Raw genomic sequence first — 17,011 nt, forward strand, 5'->3', positions numbered from 1 at the left:
TTTTTAAGGAAGCACAAAAAAACAGCAAAAGTTCATCAAGGAGAAAGGTTAATATCAGTTTGACATTTTACATCAACATAAGCAGTGGCATGATTGCAGAAAATTATAGGAGCTGGGACATCAAAAGATTTGACAGGAAGAGTCACAATTATGTCTCTAACAATAAAGTTAAAGCAATTATATGTCTGATACTATAAAAATTTATTTTAAGGGGGTTCTAGTAATTTTCCTTAATAATTTCATCCTGGTTTGTAAATGTAAGGTTGAGAAGACAATGATGCATGAACGGAACGACTACTTGAAATGCTTACTTGGATTGACTGATATAGCTGATACAAGAGAACCATAATCTCCTCTATTAGGAATTCGTGTAGTCCCTTTACCGGCCCAGTAGAATCTGATCTCCAAGGTACCATCCTCCACTGTGGCATTAAAGTGTTCAACCAGAGGCCTTCCAGTTCCACGAGCCTTCTCTTCAATATTAAAATCTTTCCAGACTAGATTTTCCTGATGTGCAAACAGGATCAGAAAAGTAATACAAATCATCTGGAGATATATTAGAGTTGTACTAATACGCAGAAACAACCTGGATGTATATGTCAAACATCCGCCTTCCGAGACTGTTGTATGTTTCGTCGTTTGTGAAGAGAATTTCGGCAAAATGCAGGCTCACATTGTAACTCCCATTCTTGAGGCAATAATGGAAATATGTAACAGAAGCAGGACTAAGGCGTGCCCTGGTATACAAGTCAGAGAGATTCGTGGTTGTTGTAGGTGTAACTGAACGTGAACTTTGGAAATTAGATACATCCATGAACTCTCCGCTGCTGAAAAAGCCCCAATAATTATTACTTAAATATCTCGGAGTATCACCTCCACCGTCTCCTTCATAAATAACTCTTCTGCTGCTTTCTTTGACAGTCAAATCATCGCCCCCACAATTAACATGCAAAGAACATTTATCTGCCATAGGCAAACAGAACATTCTTGATAACAAATTTAATCTATTATACTTCCCACCATATATGCATAACCTGAAAATCAACAAAAATAGCAAATAGCTTTTACATTTAATTTACAAAAATTTGAATGTCTCTCCTGTACCCATAATGCTACTTATAAAGCTGTTGTTGAGGGGAATTTCTGAAAAGATATAACTGCTGCAGAAACTTCGATTAGGTCAAGATAGAAGGTTCTTGAGCAAAGAAACAATTAACATAGAAGCAGGAGACGAACGAACTGAAATCTGGATGGGTAAAGAAACAAAGAAAACCTCCAGTTCATCAGGTTGCAATAGCATGAAAGAATTATCCATGTGATGAACTTAGATGTTTCAAATTTGCACCATTTAAGAATAACAAACCAAAAGAATACCAAAGTCAATCACCCTTCATCTAGATTTTACTCTTTCAAATTTGCGAAAGTATAATCAACCAGATTTTTTGACCTTTTGTTGAGTTAAAGACAAAAAAAGCAGCTCTGTATAAAATCTTTTGGAACACTTAATGGAGATGCTTCAATTAATTTTTGAAAGAAGAAAAGATGGCATACTTACATTTTGGACAGGCTACATTCCTGGAACATGGAAGGATTCGTTGTCTGTTGAAGGTTAAGCATACGAGCAGTTAGCATCAGCAGTTCATTCAAGGTGTATGAATAAATTGCACTCTTTCAGGATCAGCAATGCTAGTATTCTACAAGAGCAAAAAGAAGAGAAATGCATCTTACAATGTGTTTGGAGTTGATGTGCCTTTGAACAAGTTTATGTTTTGGTTCCTAATACAAGAAACAATTTTTAGTATCACAAAATTGAAAGTTGTGGAAAATATAACAGAGAATTTAAATAATGGGTATTCTTACATTTGACAAGCACGTTCATCAGGCCCTCGCCAAGTAAAATTGTTGTAAGAAATATCACTGCACAGAAACCATAAAGCATGATGTCATTATCTGAATTTCTTAAATAACTAGGTCCAATAACAAGCATCTTACAGATTATTAACTGTGACAAATACTCAACATCCTTATTCCTTTTCTTTATTTTTTTGTTTTTTTCCACGGTTTTTTTTTTCCCATTCAATCAAGAATAAAATTGATGACATTCTTCAACAGTGAGGCTACCATATTATTTCAACAAGTGCCCCTTTATGTTCCTTACCACCTTTATGTGTCTCTCTGAATGTGTCATCTCCAAAGCCGACATACATTTTTCTTGAGACTACAAATTGCCAGTTCAGGCAATTGACATGTTTAATGTCATCTTAAAGATGTGCAAGAAAATGGATGTGAGACGTTGAGCATATATATGAGATTTATTTAGCTTTGCACCCAGAGGTGATTGCGTGAGACAAAGGCAATTTTGTGAGTATAAAACAAAAAGAATCAAATAGCATCACCATAGGAACACTCCCCACGCACCCCCATACTCCAAGTAGCATGCAAGATAAAAGCAAAATATCCAACTGAGTATAATAGATACGACACGTACATGTTGCTTCCGTCCTTGAAGATTGTATCGGGAATATTTCCACTTAGCATGTTGCCAGTCATGAATCTATTTACAAGAATATGATGCAGTGAGTATTATGTAGGATAGACAAGAGTGCAGAAATATGGTTCTTTCAGATTGAAAAACAGCAGACAAGTAGAATCTAAACAAAAGGTGCAGAAGTTAGAGAAAAATAAGTACTGCAGAAGCAGGGGAAAAGGGGGGATAGTAGGAGCTGGTATTCCCTCGTCATCAGAATATCATCTTCGAACAGGTTATTTAGATCTCACAATCAATTTAACACAGACCAATGAAGCAAAATGATTAAACTTTTCACTCACACGCTTTTAAGATTTCTTGCAATGTTATTTGGAATCTGTCCTACTAACTTGTTGAAGCTGACATCCCTGACAACAGCACAAAGACCAAAATATAGCCAAGAAAGAAACAGCCTCCATAGAACCAGGTGAAAAAATTTAGAGATTCTATAAATAAGAGGGACAAAAGTGCAAGTAAAAGTTTGAAGATTGGTTGCTCACAACAATTGCAGAACTCTAAGTCTCCAAATATATGCAGGGATTGCTCCAGAAATGTTACAATTTCTCAACACCCTAAATGCAAGAATCATTTTATTAGCTTATAAAGCAAAAACATAAATTATAGCTCTTTCATAAAGCATTATTGTTAAGCTTACAATATTGTTAGGCCTGTGATGCTCCTTAGTACTGGAAATTCTTGAGGGGGCCCCTTTAAGTCACTAATTCTCCTGTAATATGGAAACTCCATCATTCAATAATTTTGATAGTTACTTGGTACAAAAATACCAAAGTTATGAATCTGTAAACTCACAAGTCAGTTAATCTGTTCAGTAGAGATATGTTTAACGGAATGGGCCCCTCCAGTCCACTTGCTAGCATTTCTCTTCATTGAGTATTCAAATAGGCAATATTAACAAATATTCAAAAAAATATTATCTATAATATTTCTGTTTTTAAGGATGCATAAAGAGCTTACGATTTGTTAAGTTGTTTCCAGTTCTGGATGAAGTCAGGAATTTGCCCACTTAAGTTGTTGTCATTTATCCTACTGCAGTTCACAAGAAGAAAGTGAACACACCAAAAAGTTTAAATTCTGTAAGATAATAGAAGATATTATATGCACTCACAAATCATTTAAATTTGTTAATGCTGAAAATGATGTTGGCAATTGCCCCGTCAATTGATTGGAGGACAAGATCCTGTAATTCAATCAACAGTGGAGCATGCTAAAACTGTCAGTTATCATCTTATGCATAACATTTCCAATTTTAGCATTATTTAGAGATGAAGGCTTACAGAGTTTTCAAGTTTATCAACTTCCCAATGTCAGAAGGAATTGGCCCCGAAAAATTGTTTGCTTCAAGGTTCCTAATCAAATCATCAATTGAAGCAACTATTATATAGCTGTTTGAAGGAAAAATGAGAAATATGGGTTACTATAATAAGAACGACAACACCATGATGGAATGTAGATAGAAATTCAGCCAAGTTGCTTCCTTTTTCAGTTCAGTAAATAGCTATGATTTTTAAGAGAAGTCACACACAAAAATGTGACTTCCTTTGAATAGAATATCACGGCATTACTCCTTATACATTCAGTGGATTATCAACCTTGAATGACCAAATCCATGTCAAGAAACAAATTGGGAAGAGATGAAAACGTACAAGTATGTGAGGCTAGTAATGTTTCCCAATTCCTTTGGAATTTCCCCTGACAAGCGGTTTACAAGAACAGAGCTGCATAAAATTTCTGGCATTATTGCTAAAGATCAAAGAAACAAAGTACACGGTGGAGCTTCGGAACAAGTATAAGATGAAGCTTACACAGAATTCAATTGTGTTGAGGCCCATTCTAGAGGAATTGTACCACTGAGGAGGTTGTAGGCAAAATCACTGAGAACAAAATCTTGATCAGATTTGGTAGATGGCGTTTGCCTTTTCCATATATCACTAAAGCATGCAGGCACCTAAGAGGTTCTTACATTTCTTGAAGGTAGGGTAGCTTCACAATATTAACCGGAATAACTCCAGGAAGATTGTAACTCTTAAGAACGCTGCAATAAGTGGAACCCAAAACTTAAATCATTAAGCTCCATATTGGGGTATTTGGAATTTCATGTCCTCTACCGTAAAAGGCAATGAAAATAAGATAAAAGAGGCCATTCTGGAAGAATGTGTAATTCATTTGAAATAAATTCAATAAACATGTCCACTTGTCATCAATGCTGAATGAAGAGGATGCATGTATAACCTTACAAGGTCTATGAGGAAATCTTGTGCTGTAACTATACTTCTATTTAATATAATAAGATACAAAAAATACGGCTGCCATGCAGAAATACAGAACTGATAAGGGAACAACACCATACATTTTTGTGACATGGCAGACAGTGTTGTTGTTATAGTTGCAGTTACATTCAACATAACCCTCAGCACCACTTGGCGGTGTTGACGAAATCCCAACCATCTCAACTTCACATGAATCACCATTGAATCTCCATTGTGTTGCACCCATCTCAGTGGCAATTTGTTGGAGAGCATCCACTAAGGACAATACAAAAAAGTTGTCACAAAATGAATCTCGTACAACACGGAATAAGGTTGAGAGATTAACTACTGAACAACTCTGGCTCATGAACTCCGGTTGGCAATCTTCGTTCCAAGGGATCTATATTTAATTGCCACTAACAAAAATTACTACTTGCCACCAACCAACAAGGAAGAACGATATAATTAGCAAGCATTAACATCCCTATTCCATGTGCAACCGCCTGCATTCGCATCTACAATCAGACTATAAGTTCTTTACTGACTCTAGACTAAATATTTACTACCAAGGAATTCTTCAGTCACCTTTACCCTTAACACCCCCCAACCCTCAAGAACAAGAAACTTCAACCACCGTAAATATTTATTTTTCCTCTGAGTCCTTCATTTAATAAAAAAAATTAGTCTTTCACTCACTCTTGATACCCGGCAACATCCAGACAACTAAAGAATGATGAAAAAGGAAACAAGAATCAGTGGCTTACCTTCTTCCTGTGGTACCTGGGAATCGGACAATCTCAATAACCCGAAACAACAGAGTGCAAGAACCCAAGAAGCAACAGTGTTCCTTGGCATCATCATATATCCTCAAGAATTTACATACCCGAAAATGTACCCACACTAAGGTGGAGTAAATTAAGCAACAGGACAAGAATTCAGTACACAAAACGCCGTACTAATCCAGATTTGGTATAACTGTATGTGAAGTGTGTGAGGGCAGAATTGAAGCGGGTGTTCAAGAAACAGCAGTTGGATAGAGAGAGACAAAGAGAGAGAGAGCGCATTTGACACACACCCCAATGAAAATCTTGGAATATTAATGAACGGTTAAAAGGTGAGAGTTAAACTTTTGGAGTTTGGTACTACACAACACATTCTCTGAACTGAAGCTGTAATTAGGATCGAGTTTCATTTAATTTTTTATAAATAAAATGTAATTGATGTATAATTAATGGAATATCCTTTCAACTGAACTGGCAAATTAATTCTAAATCAGCGGGCTACTAATAATAACAATCAGGTCGACAGCTCATATTATCATAAATAATTTATAATTTATACTTTCCGTATGCGTGTTCAAATGGATATTGAATTTGACTTTTTGATGTTAGCAGACAAATGTTACTAATATTCTAACGTTCTTCAGCGCATTCAACTGTAATACTAATCATAGTAATAATAATGTAGTAGTAACAGTTTTGTCCTTTTACGTACCTAATACAAACACTTTTACCATATGGAAGGGATTGCTCTCCTGTGGTGCTGCTGCTACATAAATTATTTTTACTTTATCTTTTTGTCAAAAGATGCTAAAAAAGAGTTTTTTTTTTTTTTTTATTAATTTCAATAATTTGCAATAACTTATCTCAAGAACAATAACGTGGTTCAACTAATACATCAATATGATTATAATTATATATAAATTTCAATAAAGTGGGACAAATATTCACATGTTCAATGAAATTGAACCCATGACTTTAAATATAGTATTGTTGCATTCAAAAGAAAATATAGTAAGTTTATTCAACAATACTTTTGTGATTTTAGAAACAATCCAACAGTTTGAATTTTAAAATCTCTTTTTATAGGTATTTGTGAGTAAGTGGATGCATGACTGTGTGTTTGGGGATAAATAAAAATAAAATAAAATTACTAATAGATTACATAATTTCTCTTTAATTTGGATTAGAGTAAAATAATATAATTTAATTGTTAAATATATGTAAGAATTTTCCAAAAGAAAAGGAGTAAAGTGAAATCCCCATACGTTATTGCATGAGCTTTAAATTGAGATATATATAATTATTACTTTTCATTGGCTTTGAAGTTTGAAATTTCAGACAAAGATGTGGACATGCACGTAGACATTCAAAACTACGAATTAGTAATGATGGTAGGGAAGAAATTATAACGTAATTCCATATCTTTATGTTCAGCAGTCAAACTATTATCCTGTTTGCATGTTGATGTGGAAAATTCTAATTTATCTGAAAATAATTTATTTGACTCTCAAATAGCTCAAAATTATAATTTTACTTGAACGATTTGTGTATTTTTTATCGAGTCGAATTAAGTAACCTGACCCTAATAACCCAAGACACGTGGAAGACTTCCATTGGACCAACCAAGCCCCCAGTTTTTCGCTATAAATATTTCATAATCAGTGCATTAACGGTATGTTCATTTTACCACTCTTTACTTTATGATCGCTTTGGCTCTCAAACTCACAAGCGACCTGCTTTCACGACCTCAAAACTAAACACTGATTTTAAGTATCAGAAGATTTTAGTTGGGGTCATCCCAACAAGCCTAACGATCTGTTTTTTTTTTCTCAGGGCCCAATCACTAGTATGGGAGAGATAGCAACCTCAAATCGTTTGGAGGACCAATTCGCCTGACCAAGAAGGTCGCGTGGATTTCGACCCGAATAAGACATCTTAACAGAAATTAATTCCTCATCCACTAAGCTATTAATATGTTGTGACCACATCTTTAACTAAATTCACTTTCCTATTTATATATAACAACAAAATTTAATATAAGAATGACTCCAACTCATATTTATATATTACCAAAAATAATAATAATAAAGTGATTTTAACTGTTTTAATATGATTTAAAATTTGTACCTCATACGACAGCTCAATGATTTGGACTTCAGAATCTCTTTTTAGATATACATTTAAAATATAATTTAAAATTTGACATTAAAGATTCAAATTATCTATTATTATATTGGGTTCCCTGAAAAATAAAAATAAAAATTATACTTACATACCATTCGAAATTTCTCTATTTGCATCTACACCTTTCATTAGAGGTTGGACCAAAAAAAAGTTATCCTTTAAATATAAAACTATTATATGAAAATAATTAAATGAGGGGTTAAAATGAGAAAAATATATAATTTTTTTTATATCAATATTTTTCGTCCAACTTACAACAAAATGAAATAAGATATAGATGGTGAATTTTTTTAAAACGGTGTGAGTATAATTTTAAAATTTATTTGAGAAAAAATATAAATTCATATTTTCAAAAAGGATATAAATATAATTAGAAGATATGAAAAATAAAATAATAATGCAGTTGCTATTGTGTTTCCAATTTAGGGGTTTATAATAATATAGCATATTTGTGTGTTGGGTTAAGGCGATTGTTTTGGTGACCCGAGTTTAGTAAACGTCGGAATCGTGTTGTGTTACACAATAAGCGCGATTTGCATGAATCGGTTTCTGGAAGGGACAAGATTTTGTCGACAGTTTATGTACAACTCCTAAGGCAAGAGGTATAATCGTTTAGAAGAAAACGTCTGCTCTAATTTCCTCCTGAAATCCTCGGCCCTGCCTTAATTCTGCTTCTCATATTTATTTTTGTAAACCTGTATCTCTATATGTATATATAATTTATGTATTCAATCAGGTGATAAGAGTTTGAATGGAGGTCAAGAAATCGAGTACGAGTACCGGGAACGAAGATGAAGACGAATTCCACGACGCGCTCGATGATTTCTCGGTCTACGATTGCGTTGAAACTCATCCTCAACCAATCCAATCCAGTGGCAATGTGTCAATCTCAGCTGGAAACCATAATCCATTGACGGGTGATAAGGCCCTGCTTCGGGCGGGTCTCCGGTGCCGGAGATCACACTCTCATCATAAATCCTCCAGCGCCGATTCAGTGGAGTTGTCGAAGCTCAGCTCCTTGGTAAGTTTGGAGAATTACTTCAACTCTAGGGAGAGAAGGATAATGCTTTCTCGAAAATGTGAGGAGCATGACAACAAATTGGAAAATTTGGGTTCTCTGGAGACCAGAAACACGTCGGAGTCTCTGAGAGATGTTTTGGATGGAGGAAACGATGAAAAGAATGAGGAACATTCTACTCTAACGGACGCAAAGGATAATTTACATGAGGATTTAGTAAGAGATGAATCGAACTTGAGAGAAAGCCATCACAGAAATTCATGTCTTATATGGATTTTAGCCAGTTTAGTAATAAAGTCCATCAACTTCCAAATTTATTTGTTTCTCAAATCTTTTATGATTCCCATATGGTCACTCTATTACTTGTATATGCTTGTCTTTAATCCATTTGGCCTTTTGAAGCGCTGCAGAGAATATTCAATTCAAAAAGCAAAAGGGATTTTTAATTTTGTGTTTGAAATGGTGTCAGCATCTGTGTATGAATGGTTGAAAGAACACCAAGCAATATGGAAACTGGCTTTGAGGTGTGGTTGGGGATTGTTGTGGTCGGGTTATGTGTGTGCGGTGTTGGTGGGATTGTTGGTCTCTGCTTTTGTAATGGCTGGGATACTAATAAGGGTGTTGGTGGAGGAGCCAATTAGAATGAGGAGAAGTTTGAATTTTGATTATCGAGAGAAGAGCCCGACAGCATTTGTACCAATAATAACGTATCCAGAGTTGAGCCATGACATATATCTCTGGGAGAATCCAGAAATTATGAAAGCTAGTGTATCAAGGGTTATACCACCTAATCAAAGGTTGAAGGTTACTGTTTCATTGACATTGCCTGAGTCCGAGTACAACCAACATCTTGGGATTTTCCAGGTATGTGTTCGATCGATATTGTTACATTGGAAGTGGTTGGCTACTGCAATTCATATGTCTTTGTGCTGAGTGTATTTGTAACCATCTCTTACCTTTGCCAATGATTCTTGCGCATCAAAGTAGGTTGATTGTAATCTAGTCTGCCACATAGATGACTTCAAAGGATGTTGAGACTGGAAATATTATTAACCGTGTCCAAGTACTTGTATAGTTGGGCTTGATTCAGACAGAAATATTGTGTAAGATAAGCTTGTAATCCCTTGGGAAGTTGAGGTGAAATCCATCTGCGTTAACAATTGGATGCCAAACACAGAGCCCTTTACATATAAACTGATAGGAAGATCCTTTTTCTTGTATTTCTTGCACAATCGTTCGAGCCGGCAACCTTCATCTAGGCAAAGAAAAATATGGGGGGTTAGTTTTTTATCAATTCTTCCTGCACCTTCTGCATTCATTTCGTTAAGTTATAGATATCTTGATGTCATTATGAGAGTGAGGCTTCATAACGAGCTCATTAACATATAATATTGATGAATTCATGTTAATTTTGAATGAGTGGTTCCCTTTGTCAACTAAATTTCTTGACACCTATATTTCTTTATTCTTCCTTGCAGGTCAGAGTAGATTTCCTTGCTGCTGATGGCAAAACCATTGCAAGTTCAAGGCGTCCTTGTATGTTACAATTTAGAAGTCAGCCGGTCCGCCATCTCCTGACCTTGCTTAAGATTGTTCCTATCTTAACTGGTTATACATCTGAAACCCAGCATTTGAAAATAAGTTTTAGAGGCTTTAGCGAAGGTGAGAAGCCAACTGCCTGCTTAAGGGTGGTTATCGAACAGCGAGCTGAATACTTGCCTGGTGGTGGTATCCCTGAGATATATGCTGCATCTCTCACCCTGGACTCTGAACTTCCTCTGCTGAGAAAGATCTTTTGGTCTTGGAGGAAAACATTGTTTGCATGGATTAGCATGGGTATCTTTACAATTGAGTTAGTTTTTGCTCTCCTCTGCTGCAAACCCATTATTATTCCGAAAGTAAGAATGAGGGAAGCTGCTAATGGAGATGGTTCTCAGAACAATCGTCCAGGTCCAAGCTAATACTCCAAGAAAGGCAACAACTTGCCTATTACAAGGATGCCAAATATTTATAGGTTCATATGCTGATCTCTAAGTGTATCAGAGGTAGATTACCATTATCTTCTAACCTTTTTGTCCGTTTTTTTTTTTTGTTTTTGTTACAATGGAAAAATGAGGTGAAATGTAAATGTAAAAGTTCAAGGTTCAAAAAGTGTTATGAGCCTTATCACAAAAATATTATTTCCCAAACTCGTTTAACTTGTAACCAGGCATAAATATTGCTTAAACATGGGGCTATTATTGAATGAGATCTTTCTATTGTAAATTAATATTACATCTCGTATTATACTTAATATATACACAAGATATATACAATATTTTTTTAAATATAAAAATTACATAAAAGACATGATATTTATATAGTAAGGGAACGTAAGATGTTGAAGAATTTGTATACAAAGTTTGAGTTAAATATAATTTAGTCTTTGTGTTAACGAAAAAGTGGAAATGAAATGAGAATTGGGCTAACATATAAAGGCCCTAAAAGTGATCTCTTTGCATATTGGCAAAATCATGAATGGGAATGGGGACGTATCCCCATTCCCCCCAAGAGGGTTTGAACTGCGCCAGCTGTAAACAGTTAACTCCCGGCCTCAACTTGTTTTTCTTTTCCTTTTTCTTCCCGTTTGGATTTGGCTCCGAACCAAAAATGAATTCGACCGTTGTAACCGAGCCTACTTTTCAAAAATACTTCTAGTATACTATGTTGTCTCTGTTTCTTGCCCAAACCCACAAAGACTACCCTACCTACCTCTAAACTCCTCAACTTTCTCTCACTTGAAGCACTTCTCTCTCTACTTTCTAGTCTCATTGAAGAGATGGTGTCCAAGATAGTGAAAAGGACCCCCACAAAATCCCTCAAGAACCGGAAAAACCTCCCCCACCACCAACACCGCCGTAGCCACAAGAAGTCTCCGATCAAGAATGCCTCTTCTGCCGCCTCTGTGGTCGTTGCTTCCATCAACAAATCCATCTACACTTGCCACCGCCGCCTCATCAAGATCTTCACAAAACTAGCCCGCATTGCTACCCCTAACAAAACCCCACGCAAGAAGGGCTACCAAATTCTTGAAAAGGTCCCTGCCAATTCTCCTGACATCACTGTCCGGAAGTCTCTGTTTCATGAGAGCATTACCCTCCCTCCATTGCTTTCGCCTGACAAGAAGACCATATTTCTTGATCTGGATGAAACCCTGGTGCACTCAACCGCTACCATTCCTCCGGAAAGATACGACTTCGTTGTTAGGCCAGTGATCAACGGTGAAAAGGTTGAATTCTTTGTTCTGAAGAGGCCATTTGTGGATGAGTTCCTCAACTTTTTGAGTAAGAAGTTTGAGATAGTGGTGTTCACTGCTGGGATTGAGGAGTATGCCTCGCTGGTGCTGGATAGGCTGGACTGGAGGAGGCTGATATCGCATCGACTGTACCGTGATTCGTGCAAGGAAGTTGATGGGAGGTTTGTGAAGGATTTGTCTGAGATTGGGAGGGAGCTCAACAGGGTGGTGATTGTGGATGATAATCCTAATTCCTATCAGTTTCAGCCTGATAATGCAATCCCAATCAAGCCCTTTACAGATGATCTTGGAGATGAGGAATTGAAGGGGTTGATTCAGTTCTTTGAAGGATGTGAAGAGGTTGAGGATACAAGGGATGCTGTGAAGGCATACCTCACTGATCCAGAGGCCGGAACGGTAGAGGAAATTTAGTCAAATTTGAATATTTATTCAAATGATAATTTCTTAATTCTTTGATCTTATTTTCAGTTGCTTACCCAGAGCAAGAGTTCATACAGATTGAACAGATCGTGTTCAATTCAGATTGCTTAAAAGAATTGAGTTTCTGTGTACTGTAATTGCATTTGTAAGAGAGAATTAAGGTTCCATATTTGGTTTGATAGAGATGAAAGAAATGCTTACTTTTGAGACGAGACTTGTTTTCCTTTCGGAAATTGTCTGACAAAATTCTTGATCGCGGGATGACTGACACTGGTCTCAGATGCATTGCTTGGACTTATAAGCAGTGTATAATAAACCAACGAAAAATCTATGAAGGCGTGAACGCGGTAATGAGGACAAAGTAGGTTGTAGTGCTCAAAATAAAGAAAGAAAGAAAGGAAGAGGGGGGAAAAGAAGAAAAGGGGCCATTAGAGCCAGAGAAGCAAAAATAGTGGCCCATGCAGGTTTCGAACCTGCGACCTTCGCGTTATTAGCACGATGCTCTAACCAACTGAGCTAATAGGCCAATGCTTTCAAGGGTGTTTATGACCTTTGATAAATCGTTCTGAGGTTTAAGTATCAAGTCTAAAAATGATCTGTGCACAGAAGAGATGGAAGTAAAGGAAGCATTCTTGATTAAAATCAGTTCATCTTATATTTGTTTGTTGCAAATGGGATAGAATGCTGCATGTTGCATATGTACATACATCATCCAGTTGCTAAAAGATGATATATTTACTATTTTCCAAAAAGATGAATACACTGGAAGTACGAACTTCATTCTCATATCGTTCATAAAGAGAATTGCTTTTATTACATCTTTGCTTGAAGGTCAGTATCTCTACCTATGATCAAGACTTGGCTAATGATTAGCAAACTAATTCACAATTTAATCAACAATCCAATCACTAACACAATTCTCTATAAATGATCTGATCTTTCAGCTCAATCCACACCTGCCGGAAGACCTTGATGATGAGATCATGGTATTCGTCGTGGTTCAACGTTAGATAACAAGCCAAGAGTTCTTCAAGATCTTCAGGCCGGTCTATTCCTTTCGCCCTTATCATCTCAACCATTGAATCTCTGAAATCCTGTTGTGGATCATTTGAACTCTTCACCACTGCAAAGCTATCGAACATGGTTTTTCCTTCCACCACCTCTAATTGTTCCTTCCTTCCCTTCTTCTTAGACTTCATTCTTGCTTTCTTCATGTCTTCAATGGCTCTGATTTTGCATTCTGTTCTTGGGGAACAGGCTTTGACCCTGTTGTTCTGCTTCATTTTCCTGCTATGTGATTCTCTGCTTGTGTATGCAGACCTCTCCCCGGACTCCGTTTTGACCTTTATTTCCTTCAACTTCTTTTCCTCCAAATTTGGCCCTCGAAGCACATAATCTTCGTGCAGAGGTTCAAGCACATAGTCCTCGTTAACTGAGCTCAGACGGATTTTGGGCAGCTTTCTTGAATCAGAAACTGCTAATTTCCAGAATTCATCTTTCATTTGAACCACGCTGTCTGGTTCTATTGGAAAGATATCTCTTTCCGCTGAACCTGAAAGCTTCTTTTGTCCACCATCATCTAATTCAGCTTCTTTTTCCCTCACAGCTCCACGGCTCAATCTTCTTGAACTGTGATCATCCACAACATACTTCTGCCTCCGAGTTGAGAGTTGTGCTTCTCCTCCATGTTCCTTTACGTTTATGAATGCACCATTCTCTATTACATTCCTCTGCTTATCTTTATTCCCTTTCTTCATCTTTACATTTAAAACCATGTCATCAAAGTTCCTGAATTCTTCCCTCCTCGGCACATCCATTTCCCTCAAACCAAAGCTCTTAAAACCCGGAACAGGCCCTGGAAACTCATGATCAGACTCATACCAAAGAGGGTTAATCCCACCAGTGCTCCTCCTGCCCTGGATTCTTTCTTCACCGAAAGAAAGCCTCCAATAAGCATCATCCTCATCCATGCTGTAGAATCTCCCTTGTCTCCAATGAAACGATGAGTTTGAAGTTGCGAAATCCAAGTCACCTCTCCGTGTACGCCTTCTCTGCCTGAACCTGGAGAACCAAGAAACATGAAAAACACGATTAATTAAAGAATTAGGAGATGAAGAAGGTTCAGATTTCTTTCTCCGCCACTTCATTCTTTTATTTAAGGAATTCGATAGAATGATTCTGTGGAATTTATGATGAGGGTTCTTGAAGTTATGAAAGTGAAGATGAATAATGGAGTAGTGGTAGGATTGGACAGTTAGGGGGCGGTTAGAGTGTTAAAGAGAGACGTGGGTGAGTCTGAGGGGAGGAGACTTAGGCTATTTATTTCAAAAGAAAGGCCCGCCTTGTATCTTGTGACCACTTTCCCCACTTTATCCTACTTTCTAGTTTGTACTTGATTTGCTTTTTGTACAAACAGCGCCTCTTCTTTAGTTGAAACCCAACTCCTCATGATTCTTTTTAATTTTCATTTTCTGTTGTTAATTAATGTAATTCCATTATTAGAGTTGGGTACAAGAATGTGAAAAAGTTGTGGATGTTAATGCTCTTATAGTAGCTGTAGTTGCATGTTAGGATATAAGTGCTTAACCTTAAATTATCGATGGTATTTCGTGGAGTCGGCAAATTCTTTGACTATATATCGTGATTCTTGAATATTCAGTGCAGTCTTGGCCCCTGGTGGTTTCCCTTTCCTCCAGTGAAATGCCAAGTAACAATTTGCGGTCCTGCCTCTTTTGACAATGTGTGCGCTGTAAAAACTAATAATTTACACTAATGTCGAATCATTTTCAGACAAACATGTAACAGAATCTGTCCTGTTGGCCACACTTTTGCGCAATAGAGATGCTGTTGCATCAGGGGAATATTTATATCATGATGTTAGCTTATATCTGAGAACCGGAGTTGATAGGACTTCTGGGCTGGGAAAAAGCCCCTGGTCACAATTACCAATATTAGTGAGAGACCGTTTTGTTTGATGCGTTTTCTGAGGAAAGAAATATTTGTAGATCAAGTTTTGGTAGTTATTTATACCTTCTCTTGTTTCAGACATGATTTAGGCATTACTTTGATATCAAGAATGCCAAATCCATAGTCCTATCCTTGTCAGAAATTGGTAAAATCCTTTCCTTTGGAGTTTCATACTGCGTTTGTACTGAGTTATGGACCTTGTATGTCAAAATTAGTTCAGTTGGCTATACATACGCATTAAAGCGGATTGAAGCCAATCAAGATTGTCTGGTGAAAGATCCTTTTGGATAGTGATCCTTTTCCGACCCGCCAACCTGATCATTTATGATTACTGTAAATACCAACTACTTGCATTTGGACACTTAAAACTCCTTCTCACTTCCGAGTGTGTCCAACTTCCATAACAAGGAGTGGAGGAAAGACAGACTTCATCTTTCTATGCATATATCAACCTTCCTCATGGATGGCTCGTGTCATATCTGTAAGTTCTAAAAACGAGTATGTGTCAGCAGTTGGTGATAGAGGGATCCGATAAAGAATCTGTTCTCCTTCATCTGGCTTCAGTTTCTGCCTTTTTACTCTCTTCAGTTCAATGCATGCATAGACTTGGGACAGATGTATATAAAGATAAAGATCCGGTCATTTGACAGTATGGACTGTTGGCGATTTTTCCAACATTCTTGTACTTGGACAATAGTTTCATGAAGCCAAAACAATGACATGCTTTTTTCTTTCTTGAAAAGCCAATGGGGCATCTGCTAAGCAAGTGGCTGATAGGATAATAGCTGAAAACTCAACATCAATATGCAGAAACATGATACCGACGTGATTCAAGTGGCTGTAGTTGGACAGGATGACAGCATAATGGCAACTTGCAGAATTATGTACATTGGCACTCTAAATGAATAAATATTTCGTATCTTCAAATTCTAGAGGAGGAAAGAGATTAAAAAAGAAAGACAAAAATATTGGTACCACTGATCACTCCACAGAAGATCACACATATCAACAAGACTTCGACTTTTTTCAGACATCTATAACCTCTATTTTCTCATATAATTTGAATGAAAAACTTTATAAAAATATTACAGATAAAGAATGGGGATGTTACGGGGTAACACTATAATACAGGCACCGAAATGGACATTGGCATAGCAACATCACTGGAAAAACTTGTATCCCTAGCTACAGCTGAGTTTTCAGCATATCCATACCCTAATCCTAATCCGCCAAAATGCCGGGAGGCATTCTCACACCTCTGGAAGACTCTAGCAAGTGATGCTGCTTTTCTTCTAGCTCGCTTCGTCCCCGTAAACAGCAGACTCTGCAGCAATCCAGCCAATGCTGGAGCCTTCACCACCATCTCTGTGGCGGCTGCACCACCACTTCTACATAACTCAAGCAATGCCGCTACAGCATTTTCTTTTCCCCTTGGAGTGCCACATCGCATCATTCCGATCAGCCCTGCCACTGCCTTTTCCTCTTTTGCCACCACTTCGGCCCCTAATGGCTGGGGGACGGTAAGAGCCAATCACACAGCCGCCTCTTTCT

The 17,011-nt window shown here is 37.1% G+C and overlaps 5 protein-coding genes and 1 non-coding gene across 9 annotated transcripts in view; 2 read left to right on the plus strand and 4 right to left on the minus strand.

The window, feature by feature from the left end:
* LOC105167337 (probable LRR receptor-like serine/threonine-protein kinase RFK1) overlaps nt 1-6,044 on the minus strand; it is an 8,772-nt gene extending 2,728 nt beyond the window's left edge. The window contains exons 1-18 of one of the 3 annotated variants that reach the window (XM_011087012.2): nt 5,559-6,044; nt 4,896-5,070; nt 4,509-4,580; nt 4,351-4,419; nt 4,192-4,263; nt 3,823-3,894; nt 3,654-3,725; nt 3,503-3,574; nt 3,338-3,409; nt 3,183-3,254; nt 3,028-3,099; nt 2,830-2,895; nt 2,489-2,554; nt 1,861-1,917; nt 1,729-1,776; nt 1,556-1,599; nt 587-963; nt 312-507 (exon numbers count right to left, since the gene is read on the minus strand). In XM_011087012.2, coding sequence (XP_011085314.1) covers nt 312-507; nt 587-963; nt 1,556-1,599; nt 1,729-1,776; nt 1,861-1,917; nt 2,489-2,554; nt 2,830-2,895; nt 3,028-3,099; nt 3,183-3,254; nt 3,338-3,409; nt 3,503-3,574; nt 3,654-3,725; nt 3,823-3,894; nt 4,192-4,263; nt 4,351-4,419; nt 4,509-4,580; nt 4,896-5,070; nt 5,559-5,655 — 1,771 coding nt within the window. In that variant the 5' untranslated portion in view covers nt 5,656-6,044. Of the gene's footprint in view, nt 1-311; nt 508-586; nt 964-1,555; nt 1,600-1,728; nt 1,777-1,860; nt 1,918-2,488; nt 2,555-2,829; nt 2,896-3,027; nt 3,100-3,182; nt 3,255-3,337; nt 3,410-3,502; nt 3,575-3,653; nt 3,726-3,822; nt 3,895-4,191; nt 4,264-4,350; nt 4,420-4,508; nt 4,581-4,895; nt 5,195-5,558 lie in introns of all 3 variants that reach the window. The other 2 variants (XM_020695890.1, XM_020695891.1) reach the window with 2 other exon arrangements.
* Nucleotides 8,178-11,005, plus strand: LOC105167338 (seipin-2). Of its 2 annotated transcripts, XM_011087013.2 has the most exons (3): nt 8,178-8,362; nt 8,497-9,642; nt 10,257-11,005. In XM_011087013.2, the coding sequence occupies exons 2-3, from the start codon at nt 8,512-8,514 to the stop codon at nt 10,737-10,739; spliced, it is 1,614 nt and encodes a 537-aa protein (XP_011085315.1). In that variant the 5' UTR covers nt 8,178-8,362; nt 8,497-8,511; the 3' UTR covers nt 10,740-11,005. The 2 variants fall into 2 exon arrangements, with proteins under 2 accessions (XP_011085315.1, XP_020551430.1); XM_020695771.1 differs by lacking the exon at nt 8,178-8,362 and having other exon boundaries at nt 8,374-9,642.
* Nucleotides 11,359-12,700, plus strand: LOC105167339 (CTD small phosphatase-like protein). Its single transcript, XM_011087014.2, has one exon. It carries the CDS (start codon nt 11,597-11,599, stop codon nt 12,482-12,484), a length of 888 nt encoding a protein of 295 aa, XP_011085316.1. The 5' UTR covers nt 11,359-11,596; the 3' UTR covers nt 12,485-12,700.
* TRNAI-AAU lies at nt 12,946-13,019 on the minus strand. The gene has a single exon. It is a non-coding gene; the product is annotated as a tRNA-Ile (tRNA).
* On the minus strand, nt 13,243-14,956 carry LOC105167340. Its single transcript, XM_011087015.2, has one exon. The coding sequence runs from the start codon at nt 14,638-14,640 to the stop codon at nt 13,402-13,404; it is 1,239 nt and encodes a 412-aa protein (XP_011085317.1). The 5' UTR covers nt 14,641-14,956; the 3' UTR covers nt 13,243-13,401.
* Nucleotides 16,482-17,011, minus strand: part of LOC105167341 (U-box domain-containing protein 17-like) — a 2,658-nt gene continuing 2,128 nt past the window's right edge. Inside the window, 1 exon segment of the mRNA XM_011087016.2 lies at nt 16,482-17,003. Within this exon segment, the coding sequence (XP_011085318.1) occupies nt 16,581-17,003 (423 nt within the window). The 3' untranslated portion in view covers nt 16,482-16,580.

Source organism: Sesamum indicum, linkage group LG8 (genome assembly GCF_000512975.1).
Source record: "Sesamum indicum cultivar Zhongzhi No. 13 linkage group LG8, S_indicum_v1.0, whole genome shotgun sequence".
Lineage (NCBI taxonomy): Eukaryota > Viridiplantae > Streptophyta > Magnoliopsida > Lamiales > Pedaliaceae > Sesamum > Sesamum indicum.